The sequence below is a fragment of the Leucopleurus acutus genome (assembly GCF_964270905.1).
Source record: "Leucopleurus acutus genome assembly, chromosome: 11".
Lineage (NCBI taxonomy): Eukaryota > Metazoa > Chordata > Mammalia > Artiodactyla > Delphinidae > Leucopleurus > Leucopleurus acutus.
The window spans coordinates 55,612,696-55,631,226 of record NC_139152.1 but is presented as its reverse complement, the minus strand read 5'-3'; the positions used below and the strand labels follow the sequence as shown (position 1 = coordinate 55,631,226).

The 18,531-nt window shown below is 39.0% G+C and overlaps 1 protein-coding gene across 1 annotated transcript; it reads left to right on the top strand.

Moving 5' to 3' along the window:
• The first annotated feature begins 358 nt into the window (after positions 1-358).
• Positions 359-18,485, top strand: IL26 (interleukin 26). Its single transcript, XM_082849398.1, is given in 6 exon segments — positions 359-741; positions 827-838; positions 840-884; positions 1,058-1,192; positions 17,919-17,984; positions 18,072-18,485. Coding segments are annotated over 6 exon segments (516 nt in total). The 5' UTR covers positions 359-570; the 3' UTR covers positions 18,159-18,485.
• Positions 18,486-18,531: the final 46 nt, after the last annotated feature.

The following is an 18,531-nucleotide window of genomic DNA, read 5'->3' as shown; positions in this document are numbered from 1 at the left end:
GGGTCTTGATGCCAGGCTGCAGAACGATGGCTTCTGAGGGAAGAGGGGGGCAGGTGAAGGATCTGGCAAAGGTTAAATGTCAAACCCCTTTGAGGTCATGAGCAGGTTTCCCAGGGCTGCTCATTCTACCTTTTGGTCAAATTTTCCTGGGCTACTTGTTAGAAAAGGAGATTTTTTTTCATATTTAAAAAAAAAAATCACATGGCATCCTGGAGAACAAGTTCTTTTACTAGCATGACATGACTTTTAAAATACTGAAATCTGTTGTGAAGTGCAGCGGAGGTTCGAAATTCTTTTTGGAAACAGGGCCCCAACCTTACTGGTAAATTTGTGCTCTTACTTAAGATCACAGATGATGTGGTCAGCGTTTTTTGATTATGAAGCAAGCTCTAAGAAAATAGAACAACTGAAGTGATCTTCCTCTCTCTAAACTGTAAGTTATCTTTCACAGCATCTCATTGGAGAGGCAACCTTGAGGGCTAAAGTAACTAGGTTATCCTCTCATCTAACCAACACGAGTAACTGTCTGGCTTCCGTGAGTGACATGAGCCCAGAGTGGGGTGGAGGGAAATGTGGATGTATTGCATTTTGAGGTCTGGGTTGCTGTTTGTCACTCTGTCTCTTGCCATTGCCAAGCACAAGCAATCTTCCTTCGCCGCAAGTTGCTACCCAAGGGGAACACTGTCCCAAGCTGTTGATACACTCTATGTCAAGGCAGCAAGGCTCAAAGCAACAATTCCAGTAAGTATTAGGCTCTGCTTAGAATGATGACCAAAGGGACGTTTGAAATTCTGGATAAATCTTATTTCTCTTTGTTTTATTGTAGGAAGATCGTGTAAAAAAAAGTACAGTTATTAAAAAAGAAAACAAAAAAGCTATTTATGGTAAGCCAGAGGGTCTTTTTCTTTCTCACGTTTCTACTTGTTGGATGCTTTTATTTCCTTGCATTTTATTTTTTCCAGATGGTCATGAAGTAATAATCGGAGGATGCTTCAGTGTCATTTTACGAAAGCTACTCATAGTTTACCTTATGCAATTTATTCTATCTTATTTATAGAAAAACTGCAGACTCCAAGAACAGCTACTGTCCTTTTTCATGGAAGATGTTTTTAGTAAACTCCAATTACAAGTTTGCAAGGAAATACACTTTGTGGAAGACTTTCACAGCCTTAGGCAGAAATTGAGCCACTGTGCAAGTATGCATAGCAAATAAGGTGAATTTGATCCCAGACATCTATCCAGAAAACAGCATGTAGGAAGTTGTCTTTACTCAAAGAGTGGGTAAAGGGGTTTTCTAATTGTTGGCTTGTAGTCCAAATGGAGAGTCCATTACAGGGAAACAGTATCAAATAACTCTGTATAACTTGTAATGCCACTATGTATTATTTCTTAAGGAATGGCACAGAAAACATGTTGAAGAGAGCTAAAGTGACAGGAGGTGCTTCTCAAATGAATATCTGTTTTTTCAAATCATTCTCTCTTTATGTGACTCCTAACTAATTCATTCATTCATTTAACAAATATTTCTTAAGCACCAACTATGTGCCAAATGCTATTCTAGGATATTTTCTTTCTCTCTCTTTCTCTCTTTTTTCTCTCTTTCTCTTCCTTCCTTCCTTCCTTCCTTCCTTCCTTTCTTTCTTTCTTTCTCCTCCCTTCCTTCCTTCCTCCCTCTGTCTTTCTTTTCTTCTCTCTTCCTGTCACCTCCTCTCTTTCCCATATTGATAAGAGCTTTTAGATTGATTTTTTAATCTTATTTTCATATAAGTTTTTAGAGTTGTACCCTGTATAAGGCAAAGTCTCAATCAAAAATGAAAAAAAGAAATGTGTCTTCTTTGGTACCTAAATTATTTGATGCCGCAGTGTGGTTGCTGTCACCCTAAGCAATGGGGAATTAATTAAGAAGGTAAAAGTGAACACACTTTTCTGTAAAAGCATCCACAATATTAAAGATTGGTACAGAAAAACAAAACAAAGCAAAACGACCAGGCCAGGGTCTGTGCGGTATTAGTTGGCTTGCTTGTGGGAAGTGTTGAATCTTTTCTGTGACATTGTTTGGGCTCCAAGTATGCCTTCTCAAGCCTCCTGTGGTTGTACTTGAAGGTGGTACAAACTGGGCTGTGGGCTGCTGATGACTATCACAGTCCTGGGGTTGCCAGAAGGAAACGAGCTTTCTACCCTTCGGCATCAGGGCTACAGGAACTTGAACTCTGGGCAGTTGCAAGTGGAGTTTTAGTTTTTAAGAGTTAGGGCATCATTTTCTTGTGGTCCATGAAAGTACTCAGTAACCCAAATTCCAGTCTATAGTGCAGAGGTATTTTTGTGAGGGTGAGCTGCTCAGTTAGGTAAAAAAATTCAACAAATTTATGTTCTCTTTGCTTAGTCTGTGTTTAAGTTGCGTCCTTGTTTGGGACTTGGGTCGCATAGTTTTCCATGAACTCTCCTATTCCATTAAAATAACAACAAGCATAAAAATTACAAACTGGTACCTCTTGGCAGAACACGGAGAGAATGCTCTGGGCCAGTTCCCTTGCCTGAAATAATGGAAAGGTCACCACTTATCTTTGGTGTATTCTATACTTAACTTATAAGGTCATCTTATTAAGACAGTGAATAGTATAGTCTCTCTTTAATAGATCTCTATCGGAGTATAATTGCTTCACATACTGTGTTAGTTTCTATTGCACAACAAAGCGAATCAGCCATATGCATACACATGTCCCCATATCCCCTCCCTCTTGAGCCTCACTCCCACCCTCCCTATCCCACCCCTCTAGGTCATCACAAAGCACCGAGCTGATCTCCCTGTGCTATGCGGCTGCTTCCCACCAGCCAGCTATTTTACATTTGGCATTTGGTAGTGTATATATGTTGATGCTACTCTGACTTCGCCCCAGCTTCGCCCTCCCACCCCATGTCCTCAAGTCCATTCTCTATGTCTACCTCTTTATTCCTGCCCTGCAACTAGGTTCATCAGTACCATTTTTTTTCTTTTTAGATTCCATATATATGCGTTAGCATACGGTATTTGTTTTTCTCTTTCTGACTTACTTCACTCTGTATGACAGACTCTAGGTCCATCCAGCTCACTACAAATAACTCAATTTTGTTTCTTTTTATGGCTGAGTAATATTCCATTGTATATATGTGCCACATCTTCTTTAACCATTCATCTGTCAGTGGACATTTAGATTGGTTCCATGTCCTGGCTATTGTAAATAATTCTGCAATGAACATTGTGGTACATGACTCTTTTTTTGTTGTTTTTTGTTTGTTTGTTGTTGTTTTTTTTTTGCTACGCGGGCCTCTCACTGTTGTGGCCTCTCCCGTTGCAGAGCACAGGCTCCGGACGCGCAGGCTCAGTGGCCATGGCTCTGGGCCCAGCCGCTCCGTGGCATGTGGGATCTTCCCGGACCAGGGCATGAACCCATGTCCCCTGCATCGGCAGGTGGACTCTCAACCACTGCACCACCAGGAAAGTCCCCATGACTCTTTTTGAATTATGGTTTTCTCAGGGTATATGTCCAGTAGTGAGATTGCTGGGTCATTTTGTAGTTCTATTTTCAGTTTTTTAAGGAACCTCCATACTGTTCTCCGTAGTGGCTGTATCAATTTACATTCCCACCAACAGTGCAGGAGGGTTCCCTTTTCACCACACCCTTTCCAGCACTTAGTGTTTCTAAATTTTTTGATAATGGCCATTCTGACCGGCGTGAGGTGATACCTCATTGCAGTTTTGATTTGCATTTCTCTAATAATTAGTAATGCTGAGCATCTTTTCATATGCCTCTTGGCCATCTGTATGTCTTCCTTGGTGAAATGTCTGTTTAGGTCTTCCACCCATTTTTAAACTGGATTGTTTGTTTTTTTGATATTGAGCTCCATGAGCTGTTTGTATATTTTGGAGATTAATCCTTTGTCTGTTGTTTCATTGGCAAATCTTTTCTCCTATTCTGAGGACTGTCTTTTTGTCTTGTTTAGGGTCTCCTTTGCTGTGCAAAAGCTTTTAAGTTTAATTCAGTCCCGTTTGTTTATTTTTGTTTTTATTTCTATTACTCTAGGAGGTGGGTCAAAAAAGATCTTACTGTGGTTTATGTCAAAGAGTGTTCTTCTTATGTTTTCCTATGTTTAGAGTTTTATTGTGTCTGGTCTTACATTTAAGTTTTAAATCCATTTGGAGTTTATTTTTGTGTATGGTGTTAGGGAGTGTTCTAATTTCATTCTTTTACATGTAGCTGTCCAGTTTTCCCAGCACCACTTTTTGAAGAGGCTGTCTTTTCTCCATTGTATACTCTTGCCTCCTTTATCAACGATAAGGTGACCATATATGCGTAGGTTTGTCCCTGGGCATTCTATCCTGTACCATTGATCTGTATTTCTGTTTTTGTGCCAGTACCATACTGTCTTGATTACTGCAGCTTTATGGTATAGTTTGAAGTCGGGGAGCCTGATTCCTCCAACTCCGTTTTTCTTTCTCAAGATTGCTTTGGCTATTTGGGGTCTTTTGTGTTTCCATACAAATTGTAAAATTTTTTGTTCTAATTCTGTGAAGAATGCCATTGGTAGTTTGATAGAGATTGCATTGAATCTGTAGATTGCTTTGGGTAGTATAATCATTTTCACAATATTGATTCTTCCAATCCAAGAACATGGTATATTTCTCCATCTGTTTATGTCATCTTTGATTTCTTTCAGCAGTGTTTTATAGTTTTCTGAGTACAAGTCTTTCGCCTCCTTAGCCAGGTTTACTCCTAGGTATTTTATTCTTTTTGATGCAGTGGTAAATGGGAGTGTTTCCTTAATTTCTCTTTCTGATTTTTCATTGTTAGTGTGTAGGAATGCCAGAGATTTCTGTGCATTAATTTTGTATCCTGCAACCTTACCAAATTCATTGACTAGTTCTAGTAGTTTTCTGGTGGCATCTTTAGGATTTTCTATGTATAGTATCATGTCATCAGCAAACAGCGACAGTTTTACTTCTTCTTTTCCAATTTGTATTCCTTTTATTTCTTTTTCTTCTCTGATTGCCATGGCTATCTGCACTTTTGGTTGGAATGTTCTATAAATATCAATTAGATCTATCTGGTCTGTTGTGTCATTTAAAGTTTGTGTTTCTTTATTTATCTTCTGTTTGAATGATCTTTCCATTGGTGTAAGTGGGGTGTTAAAGTCCCCTATTATTAATGTGTTACTGTTGATTTCTCCTTTCATGGTTGTTAACATTTGCCTTATGTATTGAGGTGCTCCTGTGTTGGGTGCATAAGCATTTATAATTGTTATATCTTCTTCTTGGGTTGATCCTTTGATCATTATGTAGTGTCCCTCCTTATCTCTTGTAACAGTCTTTATTTTAAAGTCTATTTAATCTGATATGAGTATTGCTACTCCACAGTAGCATTTCTACTGTGGCCTGAGGTTCTCTCTTAGTCCAGTGGTTCGGACTTGGAGCTCCCACCACAGGAGCTTGGGCACGACCCTGGCTCATGAACCAAGATCCCACAAGCTGCGTGGGGTGTGAAAAAAAAGAAAAAGAACAATAACAAAGTAAAAAATAAAATTAGACTAGAAAACTAATGTTATATGTTAGAAAGAGTATAAAAATAAAAATATAGATGCATCAACAACTGGAAGGTACATCAGTACCACAATAGTAAAAAAGAGTAGGAGGGAAAAGAAAAAAAGGGGGGGGGGGGAAGGCCTTGGCTGTGGAGGGCGGGGCCTAAGCAAGGGTGAGGTTTGGGTGGTGGGCGGGGCCAATGCTCAGGACCCACAGGGCTGGAAAAGGACCTGGGGGATGTGCAGGGTGGGGCTTAGGCTCAAGGAACAGGAGGGGCCCAGGCGTGCCCCCCAGCCCTGGTCTCAGAGGGCAGGGGACCTCACCTGGGACCCCAGCAGGCTTCCTGGGCTCGAGTGGGCGGGGCAAACACCTTCCTCTCCTCTCCTGGTCCTCTGGTCTGGGAGGGCCCCTCCCGCCCGCCTCTCCGGATCTCCCCAGCCTCCCTCCTATGCCCCCAGGACTAGTGCAGCCTGGAGGGGGCTTTGGAGGGCAGGGGACTGTCCTGGGAGCTCAGCAGACTCCCCCTCCCGCTCCTCCCGGATGGCTCTTCCCGCCTGCCTCTCCGGACCTCCCTGGCCTCCCTCCTATGCCCTCAAGGACGCACGCGGCCTGGAGGGGGCTTTGGAGGGCAGGGAACCAGCCTGGGAGCTCAGCAGGGTCCCGGTACCCAGATCAGTATAGTCTCTTTATTTAAGTTGAACGATTATGTAATTTTATATTTCATTTTACCACCAGCTGATTAGGTCATTATCATCCCCAGTAAGAGTTTTCACCATGAAAAGACTTGAAGAGGAGAATAATCCATCGAAGGACTTGATATTGGGGTAAATAATGAGACCTATGGCAGTCACTGTAGGCCAAAATGGAGTCTTCCTAAGGAACAGTGAGCTGGTTTTGTTTCAGTATCTGGAGACGAGAATTGTCTTCAGAGACCCCATCCCCCCACTTTTTAAAGCACCTTCTGTTTTTCTTTTTGCTAGTGTCCTTCGTTCCTCTGTGCAGGTGCTGTGTCTTGCACTAGCCATACAATTTAATGTAATATTATTCTAAATGAACTTTGGTAATGATGACAAGGCACTAGAAATCCTTGCCTGATACAGTACAATATATCTGGACACCTGGAACCAACAAAAGCCATGTCTGTTTTGACCATTGATTTGGTTCTTCAGTTCAAATAGCTAGAAAACACATAATAGTTATAACCTAAACCAAGCAATGTTCTAGATAAAAAACTTAGAAAACATAGAGCTATCTAGGAACTCTGGTTTTCCTTGATTTGTTTTGGGAGAAGTTATTTCCTGAAGGGACCTTAATCTGTCAAGAGATGCTTTTTTCAATGCCTTGGGCCACAGCGCGATGGGAGCAGGCGGTACCTCTCAGGCTGGTCGTGGAGGCTTTCCAAAGCGGCTGGCTCCCCCTTGCGGCCAAATATGAGCACAACCACCCGCAGCGCCACCTAACTGGGCTTTCCTTCCTACATTCTCCCACTCCAAGACAACCCTTGTTAGCTTCAGTTACTTTGTCTCACAAGCTAAGGCATTTATGTGCTGGAGTAAACCAACCACCTCTGTGAAACTGTAAAAAAAGAAGTCTAGGATTAGCCTGAGCTTTAGAAAGTCTCCACAGACATTGCTTTAGGGAAATAGGTTTAATTTTAATAATAGGCCTTGCATTTAATCTTTCTGCCAATTATAAGTTTATATTTTTGTCCACAGAAGCTTGTATCTGTTTAATATAAATTAACCGAGCATTTGCTCTGTGTGGAATTCTAAATTAGTGGTTGGGGCGGAGTTTAGGAGGGAGAAGTTATAAAATGTGAAGTAGGTGACATTAATTTACATGTGATATTTTCTTTTCTTCTTTTTTGACCATTTGCTTTAATTCGGGGAGACAGGGATCCAGGCAGCTTTCCTAAGCAGAAGCAGCTGTGCCTTCCACCAGATGTGTAACTGTCATATTGTTTCTCTTTTCTCTCTTCATTCCAGGGACCTCAGGCTATAATTAATTCTTGAATATGGCAATGAATCAAAGCTTTGCAAGTTACAGAAAACTTTTCTCCCCCTTCCCAATGGTTCTACTGGTTGCTTTAAAGCTCTCCTCTCTCATACTGTTTCTCTAACCATCTGAAACTTGGGTGGACTTTCTAGGAATGGATCCCGAGACTAAATCCATGTCTTGGTCTATAGAATTTGGAGTTGAAAAATAAAAATAAAACCAGAAATAGCATCTATAACCCAATCTGGGTCATCTCATTTTTTACTGGATGCAGACACCCCCCTAGATGTGCTGATTCTGAGTCAAGAATGACTGCACCGCAAAAGGCAAACAGGTCGCTCTCAGCAGTGGCTGTCATTTCCTTTTTTTTTTTTCAACCTCTTCCCTTTGTTCCCTCCATCCTGGAGATGGTAACTGCTTCCTGCATTTACTGCCTCTATGATGTCTCTCTTTACCCTTTTAGTTGCCTAGTTAATAACTTTATATCTAATTAACTGTTCTTTAAAAAAATGAATATAGTCATTGAGTATATTTATATTCATGAAGCATGTTTCCATAAACAATATGTCAGGAAAAAACTTATGAAATAATTTGAAAGATGTGTCCATGAAGAGTTTTTGAAAAAGAACATTTTAATAAGAAAACACTAATGAGGAAAATATTTTAAAACGATTAATGATGAAGAAAATATTCATGAGAATGTTGCTCATCTTCCCTCTCTCTGCTGCTCTGGTTGGACTGTTCTGAGATGTGATATTTTCTTAGTCAAAAAGGGACACTAGTGTTTCCCTGGTGGCGCAGTGGTTGAAAGTCTGCCTGCCGATTCAGGGGACACGGGTTCGTGCCCCGGTCCGGGAAGATCCCACATGCCGTGAAGTGGCTGGGCCCGTGAGCCATGGCCACTGAGCCTGCGCATCCGGAGCCTGTGCTCCGCAACGGGAGAGGCCACAACAGTGAGAGGCCCGCGTACCGCAAAAAAAAAAAAAAGGGACACTAAATATAGTCAATATAGAAACAGCCAATACATAGAAAATAATTAACACTTTTTGTATTTCCCCTGTTGCCCTTGCTATTTGGGGTATTGTGAGAAAAATGAGTAACACAGACTTTACCCTCTAGGAGTTCTGCACTGTGTGTGTGTGTGTGTGTGTGTGTGTGTGTGTGTGTGTGTGTGTGTGTGTGTGTTGGTAGGAGGGTTCTAGGCAGAAGGAAGGGGATGGCAAGGTAACTTCACAAACAATTATAAGAGAAAGAAAGGACAAGCACCATAATATTAGTGCTAACAAAGCCCTGGGGTTTCAGAGCAGAAATACTAGAGTCTGAATGGAGCAGGTAAGTTTTCAAGAAGGAGGGACTTTGAGAGGGGCCCCGAGTTCTGCAGGTTCTATTTCTGCAGAACCTCGACACGTTTCAAAACTGGTCCAAGGCTTCTTCCATGATCTGGAAACAGGAGGAAATGGCCCAGGCCCTGTTTCCAAGACCCAGAATTCTAGAATAATGCTTTGGTTATGTGAGGCTTTAGGATAAATAGGATTCTGAGGGGTTGATTAAAAAACCAGTGTTGCATTTATGATGTTGCTTCCAGAGCTCTAGACAGTTAACTTACATACAGAATTTTGGCATATAGTAATTTGTTTAATGTGTTCACTTACTTGGGATTTGAATTTATGCCCGCCATAAGCATTGGTGTTTGCTCTTCTGAAAACCGCCCCCCCCAAAAAAAACTTGTAAATAGCAAAAAACAGCAAAATCTATGATACAAATTGCTTTCTATAACTTAGAGAATCCAACAATTATTTATTTTGTATCTTAATAATTGAAGAAAATATTAAGGAGTAAGGATTACTACAGCCTCTTTATAAATTGTATATAGTATTTTTAAAATACTCTGATTCTATGTGGATGTTTTATTTTTGGTGATACTTTTTTTTTTTTTTTTGCCGTACGCAGGCCTCTCACTGCTGTGGCCCCTCCCGTTGCGGAGCACAGGCTCTGGACGTGCAGGCTCAGTGGCCATGGCTCACGGGCTCAGCCGCTCCGCGGCATGTGGGATCTTCCTGGACCGGAGCACGAACCCATATCCCCTGCACAGGCAGGTGGACTCTCAACCACTGCGCCACCAGGGAAGCCCATCTGAGCACTTTTAAGGTAGGCTAAGCTAAGCTATGATGTTTGGAAGGTTAGGAGTATTAAATGCATTTTTGACTTACAATATTTTCAACTAACAATAAGTTTATCGGGACTTAACCCAATCGTAAATTGAGGAAAATCTATGTATGTGTTATACGCTTTAATGTCTGACTTCTTCCACCCAGCATAATTATTTTGAGATTCATTCACATTATTAAGTGTATCAATTACTTCTCCCTTTTCACTGCCAAGTAGTATTCCATTGTAATGATATGCCACAATTTATCTATTCATCTATTGATGTCTATTTAGTTTTTTTTTTCCCAGTTTTTCACTATCACAAATAAAGCTGCTATTAATATTTATATACAAGTCTTTGTTTGGAGAGATATTTTCATTTCTCTTGGGTGAACACCTAGGAGTGGAATGGCTGGATCATAGGTTAGGTGTAGGTTTAACTATGTAAGAAACAGCTAAACTGTTTTCCAAAGTGGTTGAATCATTTTACATTTCTACCAGTAGTGTGTGGGAGTTAAAATTGCTCAGTATCCTTGCTATCACTTCATACGGTCAGTGTTTAAAAATGTTAGCCAGTCTAGCTGGAGTGTAGTGGTATTACATTGTGTTTTCAATTTGCACTTCCCCAATCATTAATGAGGTTGACCATCTCTTGATTTACCTATTTACCATCTATATATTGTCTTTGGTGAAGCGTCTGTTCAAATATTTTGCCCATTAAAAAAAAATGGATTGTTTCTATGTCTTGGTTATTGTGAATAGTGCTGCTATGAACATAGGGGTGCATGTAGCTTTTCAAATTAGAGTTTTCTCCAGATATATGCCCAGGAGTGGGATTGCTGGATCGTATGGTAACTCTATTTTTAGTTTTTTGAGGAACCTCCATACTGTTCTCTGTAGTGGCTGCACCAATTTACATTCCCACCAGCACTGTAGGAGGGTTCCCTTTTCTCCACATCCTCTCCAGCATTTGTCCTTTAACAGATCTTGTAGTACAGTTCTACTGGTGATGAATACATTCAGTTTTTTATGGCAGAAAAAAGCCTTTATTTCCTCTTTCTTTTTTAAATATATTTTTTCTGAATATAGAATTTGGGGTTGATAGGTTTTTTTCCCAGTACTTTAATGGTGTTGCTCCATTGTCTCCAGGCTTGTTTCTGACGAGAAATCTTCTCCCATTCTTATCTTTGTTCTTATGTCATATCTTTTTTTTTCTGGCTTTCTTTCTTTTTAAAGATTTTCTCTTTATTACTTGTTTAAAGCAATTTAATGATAATGTGCATTGGTTTGTTTTCTTCATGCTTTTTGTGCTTGGAGTCAATTGAAATTCTTCCGTCTGTGAGTTTATAGTTTTCATCAAATTTGGAAGTTTTGGGCCATTATTTTTTCAGAAAAAAAATTTTTTCTGTACCTCCTTCTATCTCTTCTATTCTTGAAATTCTAATTTTCATATACATCGGGCCATTGGCAATTGTCCCACAGCTCTCTGATTCTGTGTTGTTTTCCGTGTTTTTCTGTGTTTCATTGTGGATAGCTTCTATTGCTACATCATCAAGTTTATAAACCTTTTATTCTGTAGTATCTAATCTGCTTTAGTTCCATTCAGTATATTTTTCAACTTAGCCATTGTAGTTTTTATCTCTAGAAGTCTGAATTTGGTCTTTTTAATATTTTCCCTTTTCCTACATAACATGATCAATCTTTCTTTTAGCTTCTAGAATGCACTATATGGCCTCTATTTCTATGTTAGCAGTCATTGATAATTATTGTTTTGATCTATTAATTCATAAAACTGAAAAATGATGCTTTTAAGATTCTATTACGCCTACTTTATTTATAAGTGGGGATAATTCTGTAAAGAGAACTTACCCCTTACTATTTGGCTGTCCTGAGGAACTTATCATATAAGACAGGCAGAATAAACATGTAATTCTTTTTCTTTATTTCCCACTTTTGAATATAAGGAATTGATTTTCTAACATTCTTCCAGGGTGATCAATGAGTTGTTATTTTCTCTTAGTTTCATTATTAACTCATGGATTTAAATTATTTTTTATTTTTGAGAAGTCTTTCTGATTCTATAAGCTACCTGCCTTTGGGATTTCTTTATAAGTCCACTAAGACTGGCATCTTTTCGAGCCACTCTTAAGATACAAAACTACAGTGATTTTCGTGATAGACCCCAAGGTCTGGAATCCCAGTACCACTGTATTTGAATGTCATCTTATTGTTTCTGAGAACATTCTAAGAATTTTGCAGCACCTAATAAAATATTACATATTTCCACACTCCTAATGCAGGGTGCACAGGTTCGATCCCTGATCAGGGAACTAAGATCCCACATGCCACAGGCAGGGTCCAGCCAAAAAATAAATATATAAAGTCACACAGATCTGTGTTTAAATGCTGAAAAAATAAAAAGAATAAAATGGATAACCTGTATAGCACAGGGAACTCTGCTCAATATCCTGTAACAACCTAATTGGGAAAAGAATTTGAAAAAGAATAGATACATGTATAAGTGAATCACTTTGTTGTACACCTGAAACTAACACAACATTGTTAATCAACTATACTCCAATATAAAAGAAAAATTAAAAAAAATATTAGTCTGATTTGGGTAATTCAGGTGTATAACTGTTTAAAGGAAAAAGTTATGGATAACATAAATATATTTATTTTTAATCTTTGTTAACCACGGTATTTGCCCTAATGGTATTTGGAAAGTTGGTATATGTTAGAAGACATTTTAAAGATTCTTATAGAACTCAATACTCTCAGACTTGAAAGGGAACTTAATAGTTGCTTAGTTGAATTCATAAAATAATTGGCCTAATTGCTAGTGATCAAAGTTGAAACTGAAAAAAATTACATTAGCTTTCAAGATTTCATCATTTACTTTAATTAACGTTTTAAGAGCCTGAATAGTAATTGGTAATTAAAGAGCTCCATTTCTTTACATTAATTGTATGTAATTAATTTTAAGGTCTGGCAAATAGAATATTTGTGTCTCCAATTCCTGTAGGATGTTTGATAAGTAATTTGTATCCTCAGTTGCAACTAGCTTATCAAGCTGTGAAGCACTGCCAATTATTTAGCCTTATAATTTCAAATCTTTTAAAAATTGCAATTGATTGAACTGATAAACAGAAGTAGGAAGTGAGACAAACTCTGTTTTATTCTTTCATTAAGTGCAAAGTCCTAAACCTGTTTTCAACAATACCAATAATCTCATCTTGTTGTTGTTAGAAGAATTAAGTAAGGTAATATATCAAAGCACCTAACAAGTAGTAGTTCTGTAAAATTGTTACTGTCTTTTCTTATTGCTTTCCATACACAGAACACTAATTTTCTTCCAATTACACTTTCTCAACAATTTTCAACGGAGTGGTTCTCTTAAACAATCAAATACATTTTTAGTGCCTAATGTTAGAGTTTTATTTACAGTATTACTTTAACTGAAAGATAAAGAGATCATTTATGAATCATTGGTTTTAATCTTGGTAAGTATATTTTCTAATTATATTATAGAGTCTCTTTTCTGACAAATTCATTCCTTGGTTAATGATATATAACTTTTCTGTCAAAATTATGGGGCATAGCTCTACCATTTCATGTGAAAAATTGCATGGATTCATTCTTTTTTAAATTGAGGTATAATTGACATATAAGGTTGGGGTTGGGGTATAATTGACATATGAGGTTGGGGACCATATCATAGATAATTGAACCTGAGGATTTCAGCTGAGACCCAAAGGGTGTGTAAATCATCTCTGCTCTCTCCAGCCTTGGAACATCGTGCCTCCTCTGCCTACTTGTCCCTTCTTTCTGCTTCTCCCACTCCATCTTAGTCACCCTTCAAGATGCAACTCACTTGTTTTCTCCTTCTGGAAGTCTTCTGGCATCCCACAGTTGGGTTGCCTCTGCTCTGTCGCCAGAGCAGTTTGTTTGTTTGTTTTAAATCACAGTATTTATCACTTAGTATTGTAATTTTGCTTCACTGTCAGTAGATTATGAGCCATCCCTTGTGCCCCAAGGCAATTTTCACCATGAAAGTTACTTTTATAAATTAAATAAATCTCTGCTATGTGGGCAGAGACAGTATTTCATGCCTGGCGTATAGTAAGCATGCAATAAAAATGTATTGACTTAATGATGAATGATTAGCCTGTTGCCTTGTGTTTGTTGTTCCATGACTATCTCACACTTTTTTTTTTTTTTTGAACCTGTCTCTGGTTATTCCAGCCCTACTAATAAATTGCCTCTAGTCTAGATTGTGTCTGCTTTGGTTGAGTTTGTCAAATCATTCAGCCATTCTTAGAAAAAAACTGCTGCCCTTTGGTTGTGCCTTCTGCTTTCAGCAAATGGAACTATATACGCTGAAATATAAGGTAAAGGAAATCATTCTTTCGTAAATTCCTCCTTCCACGGAAAGCAATCTAGATTACAGCAGTAAAATCAGGCTGTCCTACTGGGTCTGTAGACATATTTACAAAAGTGAGGAAAATGAAAACCTCTTGCATCAGATCTTTGCTAGGGGTCAAGGTGCTAGAAAGCATCCCATAAACCCATGGAACTCTGGTGGCAACATTGGCACTGTTAAGTGATTTTTGTTGTTGTTTTGATTTTTTTGTTTGTTTGTTTGTTTGTTTGCCCGACCTTATTTTTCTCCTTTTCTACTCTCCTTGCTCTTCTTGGGGTAGCTTGTACCTTAGATGAAGTCAGAAGCCTTTCTTGTACTTCCCACCGTGCTATGGGAGACGCTGCAGACCCAAGTTCTCTGGGCAGAGGGCCTAGTCAGCAGGAATGCCTTCATGATGTTCAGCTTCTGTAACGTCCAGAATTTGGTTGGCTTCTTTGGTATCTCATTCTCCGTGTGAAATCTTTAAACCCCAACACAAGCGTATCTGATGTTGTGCCCTGTGACTTGCTGATTTGGTGCTTTGTGATTGATCTTCGCATCTAAGAACTTTGATCGAGTGTATTGGAATCAGCAGATATTGATTCTCTTTGTGAAGTCCTCTTTGTTTTCCCAGTTGCAAGATTTGGGCCAGTTCCTTTTTTTTTTTTTTTAGTATTTGACAGTTTATTAAAATAAACCTTTTTCCTCCATACGGATTTTTTTTTTTTTACATCTTTGTCGGAGTATAATTGCTTTACAATGGTGTGTTAGTTTCTGCTTTATAACAAAGTGAATCAGTTTTACATATACATATGTTCCCATATCTCTTCCCTCTTGCATCTCTCTCCCTCCCACCCTCCCTATCCCACCCCTCCAGGCGGTCACAAAGCACCGAGCTGATCTCCCTGTGCTATGCGGCTGCTCCCCACTAGCTATCTACCTTACGTTTGGTAGTGTATATATGTCCATGCCAATTACTTTTATATTAGATAATTTCTGACTAGAAGGATTTAGCATCTGATCAAACTCTCCATTTAAAATATAATGGGCAGAATTCTCTAAATTTTTTCCATAGCTACTCTACTTGGTTGGAACTAGACTTGGTATTTCTAGAATTTGCTTTTGCAGTTCCAATCTGAAAAACAAATGAACAAAGGGAAACACACGCGCACACACAAACGCACAGAGGATTTCTTCTTTTGTTTATTATCACATTGTCCATATTCAGGTTGAAATCTCTCTCTCTCTCTCTCTGCCAATCAGCTTAGTCTTTTAGAGGCATTTCCAACATTTCCTCTGGACTCTGGAGTCAGAATACTTCAGATCTCAGCTCTGCCACTTACTATGTGAAAATAGGCAGAATTTTAACTTCTATGCTTCGCTTTCCTAATCTATAAAATGAGGATAAAAATAGTACTTACCTCATAGGGTTGTTGTGAGGACTGAATGAGTTAATATCACCAAAGCCTTCAGATCAGTGCCTGATACATAATACTAACAAAATACATGTTGACTGCTATTATTTTTATCTAACAATCTTCTTAGTAGTTCTGTCGTCACATGAAGGGGAATTGGGATAAAAAGGAAAACTCCTGGAACTGCTGGATTTTTTATCTTCTAATATGGGTCTTGTATTTTGTTGATTTTCCTGTCCACCACTATTCTATTCACTAACTCTGTTTTGCTCGTTGTTATGTCTTGAGTGCCTAGCACACGATCGGACACTTAGTAGACACTTCATGAATGCTTGTTTAATGAAGGAATGAATTCCTTCTGAAAGTATGCTCTGACACTGGCTGCCTGCATTGTTTTTGCCTCACAGGATCTGATGTGGGAGGAAGTGTCCTCTTAATTCACGACTCTTCATAAAAAGGAACGAAACTGAGTGATTTGTAGTGAGGCGGATGGACCTAGAGTCTGTTGTACAGAGCTAAGAAAGTCAGAAAGAGAAAAACAAATACCGTATGCTAACACATATATATGGAATCTAAAAAAAAAATGGTTCTGAAGAACCTAGGGGAAGGACAGGAATAAAGATGCAGATGTAGAGAATGGACTTGAGGACCCGGGGACGGGGGTAGGGGAAGCTGGGACGAAATGAGAGAGTGGCGTGGACATATATATACTACCACATGTGAAATGGATGGCTAGTGGGAAGCAGCCGCATAGCACAGGGAGATCAGCTCGGTGCTTTGTGACCGCCTGGAGGGGTGGGATAGGGAGGGTGGGAGGGAGGCACAAGAGGGAGGGGATCTGGGGATACATGTATACATATAACTAATTCACTTCGTTATACAGCAGAAACTAACACACCATTGTAAAGCAATTATACTCCAATAAAGATGTTAAAAAAAAATCCACGGCTCTTATCACAGGGAGGTCCAGCACTTGTGAGTCCTGCAGACTAAACCTTCACCCGAAAATTCTGTGTCTGCAGCTCTTCTGTGCCTCATCATGAAAGCCCCTTTCACAAGAAGAATCTCTTCCTACGCGGGGTCTGACCTGAAGGTAGAGTCTCCGTTTGGGCAGAGTCATGACAACATCACCACCTTTAGGCCCCTGCAACAGCATTCAGGAGATAACTGTCAAATCGTTTCAGTTATTTTCTCTTGATAAGAGAAAGACCTGAATGTTGCCCCTCCCCTGTCCCCTCTTCTCCTCTGTGTTCTGGTCTAAAGGGACCTGTGGGTTGATGTTGGCCGTGTTTTATTTGTTTTAATAGGTGTTGTCATTTAGCTGTTTCCATTTCTCGAGTTTTGATTGCGTATTATCTTTATTGATGCACTGACACTATTTCATCACGAGGTCAGGACATCCTGGGACACCTTGAGCCTTGGTTTCCTTTTATGTAAATTGAGAACAATTAAACCATATAATGTCCTTGGTCAATTCCAGCACTAAGGTTTTATGAGTAAAAGCTAAGTAGATAAATTAGACACTTTCACCTTTTTCTTCCCTTCCCTTTTCTCTGTTTAACCTTATGGAAATTTGTGGAGTAAAAAGGATGATGAAGAATTTCCTCCTACTTGACTCCTAAGCAATTCTTGTGCTCAGATGGGGTTTGAAAATTCACCTCCTCAAAGGAGACTGGCAGTTCCCCCCCTGCCGAGGTACAAGCCATCTTCTCAAGACATTAGTTTGCTCCTCCTCCTAATTTAGAAACTAATATTAATTTCCTGGTGCTTTCTCCTGGCAATCAACACCTGAATATTGTACTGTGCAATGTATATAACAGCCAGGGTGATTTTTCAAAAAATAATTTTTTTTCTTGTCATTCTCACATCTCCTATGCTTCCTATATCTCTCTTGCTGCAGCCATGCTTTCTTTCTTTCAGTTTCTGGAAAGCACTAGGTCTTTCCTGCCTCAGAACATTTGCACACTTTTCACTCAGGTTACCTGAGTTATTCTCTCCTTTGCATCCTCCCCAAACCCCTATTTTCTTTCTTCACTTCCTCATATAGCTGGCTCCTTCTCCTTTTCCAGATCTTAATTTAAATGTCATTCCTTGAAAGAACCACCTCTGACCACCCAATTGAAAGCAGCTGTAAATTCCTATCAGATTTTATGCATTACAAACACAGCTTTAATTGTAATTTAGAAATTTAAATTTTTCATTTGTTTTCTTATTTATCATCTCTCTCCCCCATGAAACTATAAGCTCTGTGAGGACAGAGACAAGGTACTATGTATTTGCCAGTGTATGTCATGCCCAGCACATTATACCTGCTCAAAAAATGTTGGTTGAGTGAATGGAAGAGTGAATATTATTAGCCCTTTCTCAACAATACTTTCTGTATTTACTTCTGATTTCTTAGATTTCCTGTGCTTCATCAGCTAGAGAAATGAATTCCATTACCAGGATGAAAAGAAAATTTTATGACGTAAGTATTCCAAATTCTTGTCTTTGAATGCTTTGTTTTTTAAAATGTGAAATATTTCTGCTTCTAATATTTCCACTTTATCCGCAGATTGGAAAGAAAGGAATCTACAAAGCCATCAGTGAACTGGCTATTCTTCTTTCCTGGATTAAACAATTTCTGGAAAGCATTAAGTAATGCAAGAAGCCAAGTGGATTGATTTGACTGTTATTTTGAAATACAATGAGAACAACCAGAAATCAATTTAAAGCAGTGTATTTCCTTTTTAAAATTTTGTACATAGTACTAACAGCAAATTAGATGATTCAGAATAGACTAGAGGACTTTAATGTCATAAAATTTTGGAGGTAAGTAAGTTGTCACTAATATGCACATTTTCTGTATTTTCAAAGAATGTTTTCAGCCTGAACATGTTTTGTCATTCCCAAGTGCATTGCATGAGTTTAATCTAAAGGCGTATAACCATAATTAAATCATGTAATATTTGTGCATAGAAAACGACAGATTTCTGGGATACAATATAATGTTATTGAGACTTACATAGATGCCA